The 8,101-nt window shown below is 40.9% G+C and overlaps 1 protein-coding gene across 1 annotated transcript; it reads left to right on the top strand.

The window, feature by feature from the left end:
* Nucleotides 1-5,174: 5,174 nt before the first annotated feature.
* On the top strand, nt 5,175-7,701 carry LOC115990309. The gene is made up of 3 exons (XM_031114152.1): nt 5,175-5,226; nt 5,787-6,730; nt 6,803-7,701. The coding sequence occupies exons 1-3, from the start codon at nt 5,175-5,177 to the stop codon at nt 7,481-7,483; spliced, it is 1,677 nt and encodes a 558-aa protein (XP_030970012.1). The 3' UTR covers nt 7,484-7,701.
* The last annotated feature ends 400 nt before the right edge of the window (nt 7,702-8,101 follow it).

The following is an 8,101-nucleotide window of genomic DNA, read 5'->3' as shown; positions in this document are numbered from 1 at the left end:
GTAAAAACTGAAGAGTATGGCTCTGTCAGGTGCAGAGTATTGAATGGCAGTAATGGCAGCTTTCCCTTTGTCCTTGGTCGTTATACTATCCGGCATCTCCTTCTCTATTAACATAGATATTTTTAGATTTTTTCCCAAACTGTTCCTATACCTTTTTTGCCCTTCCTTCCAGGGGGGACCTCGGATATGCCGATGACAGAATCATCCTCGGCTGTGTCTCAAGACTATTTGGACTTTTATTACCTATCCTCGGCTATACCCTTCCTCGGCTCGGGCCTTGGGCCCTAATGTAAAAATGGGCCAGGGCCACAAATTATTGGACCCCACAACCATTATACCTATAAGTTCCATTTTAAATAGTTCAAAATGCCACATAGGCCAAATAGTTTGATAAATACCAAAAATTGTTATAGAATTGTTGACGGATCTATGAGGAAAAAAAAAAAAAAAACCTTATTAAAAAATGGTGTTATAGAGAGGAGAAGAAATAGGGAGAAAAAAGAGGAGGAATATAGAGAGAAAAATCTGTGGGAAGAGAAGAGGCCAGAGGGGGTGATAGTGAGGGTGTGAGAAGAGAAAAAACAAAGTGAACACTCTGTTTGTTTAGCTGGAAAACCTTCTGTAAAGATAGTTTTTTACATTTTCCAATGTTTGGTAGCACAAAAAAAAAAAAAAAAAAAAAAAAAAAAAAAAAAACTGGTCAATGGAAAACTATCTTTAATCAACGGAAAACCCTAATAAAAATAAGTCTTATTTTCTATAGGTTGTTTTCCAAAAAATTTTTTTGGAAAACAATCTCTCTCTCACGCGTTGCATATCCTATAAATATTATCTTCATCTGTAACCATGAGAAACATAAATTTTTGGTGCCTTCTCTCTTATGGTAAGCTTTCTCACTTTTGTTCTCTCTTCCTTTTGCTTTTTCTATCTTTCCTTTGCAGCGATAATTATTTCATTCCTCTCTACCAAAATCCCAATTATTTGCTTTGATTTTCAAGCTTGATTTTTCTTTTTCTCTAAGAATTTTTAGGTTTGATGGATTCCAGGCAGAAGTTACTTCTTTTTTGTATATAAAGTGCAAAATAAATAAATAAATAAATAAATAAAAGAAGAAGAAGAAAGAATGAATGAAGTAAAAGATGAAAATTTTAAACATAGTACCTATATGGCTCTAAATTGCTTTTACATGGACAATCTTTACCATGAACTAATAATATTATTATATAATGAATAATAATTGTTTAGGGGAATTGCATTTGTTGGCAGATACTATGCAGTGATGATATAATATGCAAATACATTTTGTAAATACATAATTTAGAGTAATATTGAAGACTTGTGGTTAATCATAGTAGACAATTTGTATACCAACAAAAAAAGTAGACAATTAAAAGTTATTATTATTTATACTTATTGAAAATGTATTCCCCTATCAAATTTATATATATATATATATATAGACAAATGATTGATATATATGTGTGTGTACGTACATACGTACGAACATTATTGTCCATATATATGAGCAAGATGAGTGGTAGAGATCATGAAAATTTGGCAACTAATTAATTTTGATTGTATCTATTGTCAAAATTTTAGTACGAAAACCAAATTCATTCTTGGTTTTTTTTTATTTATAATGATTACATTAGTTGGTTTACATAATACACATGTTTTAAATTATATAGGAAATATTTTAAAAAAAAAATTGCATACCAAACACTAGAAAACATTTTTAAGCTCATTTTCAAGGTCGTTACCAAACACTGGAAAATGAGACGGTTTTCTAGAAAATGCTTTTTGGAAAATAAATCATTTTTTAGAAAACGTTAATACTGAAACAAACAGAGCGGAAGAGAAGAAATGAGAGAGTTTATTGTGAGAAAGACTGAATGAGCGAAAGAAAATATTGTTTCCTGAGTCAGAAGAAGATAATATTTATAGGAATTGTGCACTGCATGAGAGAGAGATTGTTTTCCAAATTTTTTTTTTTTTTTGGAAACAATCTATAAAAAATAAGCCTTATTTTTATAAGAGTTTTCTGTTGACCAAAAATAGTTTTTCGTTGACCAATTTTTTTATTTTTATTTTTTTATTTTTTATTTATTTATTTATTTTTTTTTATGTTACCAAACACTGGAAAATGTGGAAAACTATCTTTATAGAAGGTTTTCTAGCAAAACAAACAGAGTGTAAAAATAACTCACACATTTTTGGTATCTCCCATCCAATCACCATTGGGGAAGACTCCCTCTTGTTTGGATTAGTTGCAAACTGACCCTTATGCTATCAATAAGAGCCTTGAGCTTTGAGATTTGTCCAAATTCACCCCTCGACCTTAATTTTGTTAACTATATATACATTTTGGCGGTTTTAAATATATATATATATATATATATTTTATTTATTTATTTGACATATAATGGTCATGTGTCGAGCACATTAAATAGATGGGTTCAACGAAGAACCTCTTGGTATTTTTAAGACCTCCAAGATTTGAGTCCCCCTCCCATTATAATTACTGAATAATAATAATAATAGTTTGCTACTCAACAATACAAAATTGATAGAACATGGGATTAGTTTGCTACTCAATCAAACCTTAGGGTCTTTTTGCATTTTAGATAAATGAGAGAGAGAGAGGGGAAAGTAGCAGCAGCCATGTCCTTGATGTGTTTCAAAAGAGCTTGGCAATATTTACACCCACCTCCTTTTGTCTACCCTCAACAAAGGCACATTCCACCAACACTTTCTCCATCACAATAATCCATGATTCATTCTCTCTAGGATCCCCCACCCCACTCTTCACACTCCCTTCCCATCCCATGTGTCTCACTTCTTCCCAATACCTCAACCCCTTGTTCTGCTTTCATGGCCTTAACTATAAAACCCCCTATTCTCACCTATAACCCCCACCACTCAACAAACTCTCACTCTTCCTCTTGATCCTCCACTCCCTGCTACAACTGCAACTACTTGGCTCAACCATTAGAATTTGTCTTATAGTATTGCACAAAAATAATACTGTAATAAAAAACTAAGGCCTCTTACTTAGAATTTAAAAAAAAAAAAAAAAAAAAACTTTTCTTGACCGATAGAATGCCTTGTCTATCTCTCTTGCAAAGTAAAAATTTTAATTAAAGTCCAAAATTTTAATAAATAAAAAAATATTTTTAAAAATATTATACTCTTTTCAAATGTTCAACATTTTATTAATATATTTTACTATGTTTGTGGTAGTTTAAAAGTGTAAAATTTTCAATCTCCTAAAAATTTTATTCTTCCGTTCTTTCTCTATCAAAATGGATTAATCCAAAACAACCTCATGATCCTAGCCTTCACTTTAAACTTTAGTAACCATTTAAACTTTTTTTTTCTTGGTTGATAATTTGACAGTTAAAAATACTAGAAGGTGTCAACCCGCTAAACTATAAGATTTTTCATAGTTATCATTTAAGTTTAATGGTTCAAAAAGCTGCCAAATAGCCTAAGGGTGAGTTTGGTCCAGCTTTTTGTAAAAGTGCATAATAAAAAAGTGGAGTTTTCAAAAAGTACATAATGAAAATGTGCATTTTTAAAAAGCTAAGTGTTTGGTAAAAACTGTTAAAAAGTGCTTTTTGAAAAAGCTGAGTGTTTGACTAGTACTTATAAAAGTGGAGGTTTGAGTTATAAATTACCAAAAAGGACAAGATATATATAAGTGAATTTTTTGTTTTAATTATCTCTCTTAATGCAAATTATGGACAAAACATTTTTACAAAAATTTCACAATAAAGTCTATATGACAAGTTGTTAATGGTAGATAAGAAAAATAATAATGTCATTAGTAGGTTCAAATGAGAACCAATAACAAATTACTGTGTAAAATTTATTATGAGAAGTTTTACGTTCACAACATTTTTCGCAATATTTTCACAACAAAATTTATGTGGAAAGTTGTTACTAGTTCTAATTTGAACTCACAACTGAAATTATTTTTTTACTAACCAATATTAACTAATAACAATCTGTTACTTAAAATTTATGGTGAAAATATTACAGTAGCTGTAAGAACCAAGTACGAGGCCTATGGGCCTTGGATTATTATGGGCTCACAATCTATTTGTAGTGGGCTTGAAGATTTCCTACTATGGGTCGTTCTCGGCAGAGACTCAAAGCAACGCCCAGTTTGATGTTCACTCTTTCCCTCTTTTCTCTCCCAAAAAAAAAATCCCCTTTCTTCTCCCATCTTTCTTCTATTTATAGCCAAGGTTAGTGGGAAGATCATGATTACAGCCACCGTTTGTGCCATTGAAGGTCCAATATCATTTGATTTAAGTGGATGTTTAGGTGAGAGGGCGGTGCTGCATTTATGATCTTGGAACTTGATTCCATCTGGACCGATAATGCTCGGCAGCACCGTCTCCCGTGCATACCACATTTTCCCGGGAATGACTCATGTACATGACCGGGAACGTTTGACCGAGCCCACCTTGGAACTTAATACCCTACACCTGTTTGTTATTTATGAATCCCCGGGAATGGCGTAGGACGACTGGACCTTTCGGCTGGGCCTGTGGCCAAAGCCAGTACGAGACAAGGCCCAGGGCCTGTATGGGCCTGGGATCACCGCACTGTACAATTGGGGCAGGGCCCGGGGTCTGTTATGGGCCTAAGGTCTCGGTGCCGTACAATAGCCCCCCCTTGATTCATACTCGGTCATCGAGAAGAATCAAGGAGCAGCATGGGACCTTTTGACCTCGGGAGTCTTTTAGCCTGGGACTTCTGACCGTCATTTCTCATTTAATATTCATCTCAAAAGACGCGCCGTTTCGCGGCGCCAGGCGCAGTCGTCATTATTGCCTGACGGTTCGAGAACCGAAGCGACGTGCGGATTGGTTATGCTTGGCGTTCGTTGGACTGCTCGTAGACCGCGCCCATTTAATGCTTGATTCAGACGCTTCTTCTTCCTCCATTCATTTTTCTTTCCTCTATAAATAACCTCCCTCTGAACAGCATCCCATTTTTCCTCTGCCAATCTTTAGAGCTCTTTTTCTCTGCCGACCACATTTCTGTGCGCTTGCTTACCCAGTGTTCTTTTCCTCCTTAGAACCCAAAGTAAGTTTTTCTTCCCCTTCCTTTTCCTTTCAACTTTCATTTCTTTGAGTTTACTTTCGTATTTTTAGGCGTTATAGATGGGTTACTCTTACCTCCTAGAGTCCCCGGCTGCTTTGGCCACCTTTAGGAGTAAATTTAACATTCCCAATGACGTGGATGTGGCCTACTGCCATGAGAGCGATATTGAACTCCACCGAGGGCATGGTATAGCCTTCTTTCCTTTGATGTCCATTCTAGAAGGTGGGGTCAGGTTCCCCGTGGATCCCCTCTTAATAAACACACTCACTTACTACGGGCTGTGCCCGGACCAACTTCCCCCCAACTTTTACCGGGTAGTTAGTTGCGTCAGTAAGTTGAACCACACCTTTAACTTACAGTTAGACCACCATGACATTAACCAAATGTATAGGCTCTGTGGGAGCAAAGCCACCGGTTATTACCTAAAGACAAGGGATGCACGGGTACGGCTGATATCATGCCTACCTGATTCGAACAGGAACTCCGCCAATGAGTTCGTTAGGGTGAGCGGCAATTGGTTTGCCGGGGAGTTTCCTTGCCCCCTTACGCCGCGTGAAGTGGGTTCGTTCCATCCCCTTCATATAACTGCTTTCTTTCGCCTCTCATTTTCTTCCTCTCGGTAAAAAGAATTTTTATGATTAGAGACTAATGCGTCATTTGATCTTTTGCAGACGGCAAAGTGTTTGTGCAGGACCTCAGAGTCGTCCACGCCAAAGACTTAAACTTCGTCCTCCGCTCTGAGATATACGTGCATTGGGACGGGCAACTCCGGGCTTCGCATTTGATCCTCGGTGTGGAGCCGGTTTATTCTACTTGGCAGCCGTTCAAGCAGGCCCTGATAGTTGACAGCCCCCTGCTGTCGTATATAGACGTTCGGTACGTGAACTTTTTACCGCCGAGTCTTACAACCGGGGAAGCGAGGGAATTTGGCCGGCGGGTTACTCGCGCAGACGAGCTAGCCCCTTTGAGAGACGAATCCGCGGAAAAAGCATCCCGGCGCATCAGGGAGTTAGCCCACGAAGCCGTGCAGCAAGGCCAAGCGCAAGAGCAGCCAATCCCCGAGAATCCGGCCGCCGTGAACCAACAACAAGTGATAGAAGCGGCCGCCCTTTTAGCTAGAGCTGCCCGGCCTAAGGGAAAGATGGTATCTAGAAAAGTGCTGTCGGTAGAACGGTTTGTGCCCGGTGCCAGACAATCCAATCAGCCCCCTCCTCCCGAGGGCCGGGGTCAAGTGCCGCAGCCTTCACCCCCACCGCAGGCCGGACGTGCCCGGAAGAAGCAAAAGGTCACCGATCAACCTTCCACTTGCCCGGGCGAGGTCGCTGCCCAGACTCCTCCCCGTCCAACAGGTGGTATTGTTATCCGTGAGCCGCCGACTGAAGCCGGCACGGGGGGCGCGTCCTCCTCCCAAGTGGCTCCTGCGTGGGAGCCGAAGATCCTTCTGGACGGCAAACCATTGCCGTCAACCGCCTGCATTCGGATGTGGGATAAAGGCGAGGGCGGCCGTATTGCCCAATCTTTGGCCGAAGCTCTCCAACTTCCCGAGGATGTGCATGCTTTCGAGGATGGATCCGAGGAGTCCGTAGGGCGCCGGTTAGAGTGGCACGCCATTGCGGTAATTTTTTTGTCTATCTAGTTCTTCATACAGGTTTCCTTTTGCCTTTTTTCTAACTTTTGTCCTTGCTAGGCTGCTCAAATGGCCCACATTGTGGCTGCTCGGGCACGGGAGCTTGCTGAGGAGAGCGAGCGCGAGAAGGAGGCGCGCGAGGCGGCGGTGAAAACGGCTAAGGAAAAACTGAAGGCCGCCGAGTCTGCTGAGAAAAAGGCTGCAGTTGCCGAGAAGAACCGGTCCCTTGCCGAGAAAAGGTGTGCGGAGCTCCTAACCCAGCAGAATGAGACGGAGCTTAAGCTAGCCCAAGCTATCAGCCTTAACACCTCCAATGCCGAGGAGATAGCTGACCTTAGGGCAGGCTTGGCAGCCGCGGAGCAGAAATGGTATGATGTCGGCTTTGCTGATGCCGAAAACTCTGTAGAGCCGGTGGTTGCTCGGGCTAGGAATATGGGCTTTGAGGCCGGGTGGTTTGCCGCCCTTCAGGCAATGGGTGTTCCTGAGGATTCGCATCTGAGAGACCCCGGCCAAATCCCATTCCCGAGCCCCGCCCCTGCTGCTCAGGGTACCCCGGTGGCGATTGACGAGGAAGAGACAGCCAGTATGAGGGAGCTGGTTGAGCAAATCGATGCTCACGCCGAGCCTGAGGAAATGGAAGTCACCAGTATCCCGACTGTGCAGGAGCTTCTCGGTGAGGCCCCGCCTTTTTCTTTGGCCGGCCAGCAGGAAGTGATACCGCCGAACCAACCTCCCCGCTAATTTTGCTTTTATCTTGCTTGCTCATTTTTATTTTATTAGTTTTACTTGCTCACGTCACCGGGATGCGGTGACCGAACATTTGTTTTATTTTGTTGGTTTTATTTGCCTATGTCACCGGGATGTGGTGACCGAACAATTGCTCTACTTTAATTAGAAGTCCGTTTTCTTTTTCCGTTTGAATTTGTCGAATGAAATTATCTCTGTTCGTGTTTTGCTTGAACCACGCCAGTGCTATGGCTGCTTAATGTAATAGTACCCCCGAGAACCATTTACGCGGCGCTTAGTGTATTTTGAGAGCGCTTTTTGACTTAGTATTTGAAAAAGGGTCGGGTTAGGCTTTGGCTGAACCGGGAATCGAGCCGAGTGTCAGGTTTTCGTACTTAGAGAATTATTTGTAGGTTTCCACCTGCTCGGCGATAGTGATCGAGCCGAGGATCAGGTTTCTATCCTTAGATTATTATTTGTAGGTTTCCGCCTGCTCGGCGATAGTGATCGAACCGAGGGTCAGGCTTCTGTCCTTAGAGACTTATCTGCACGTTTCCACCTGCTCGGCGATAGTGATCGAGCCGAGGATCAGGTTTCTGTCCTTAGATTATTATTTGTAGGTTTCCGCCTGCT

Source organism: Quercus lobata, chromosome 5 (assembly GCF_001633185.2).
Source record: "Quercus lobata isolate SW786 chromosome 5, ValleyOak3.0 Primary Assembly, whole genome shotgun sequence".
In the NCBI taxonomy this organism is placed as follows: domain Eukaryota; kingdom Viridiplantae; phylum Streptophyta; class Magnoliopsida; order Fagales; family Fagaceae; genus Quercus; species Quercus lobata.
This window is presented reverse-complemented; position numbering and strand designations above follow the sequence as displayed.

Excerpts from the sequence above, each read along its gene's own strand:
- LOC115990309 (XM_031114152.1), top strand. The coding sequence starts at position 5,175 with ATGGGTTACTCTTACCTCCTAGAGTCCCCGGCTGCTTTGGCCACCTTT. Across the intron at positions 5,227-5,786 it reads TGCTTTGGCCACCTTTAGGA|ACGGCAAAGTGTTTGTGCAG; the intron begins GTAAATTTAACA and ends GATCTTTTGCAG. Across the intron at positions 6,731-6,802 it reads TAGAGTGGCACGCCATTGCG|GCTGCTCAAATGGCCCACAT; the intron begins GTAATTTTTTTG and ends TGTCCTTGCTAG.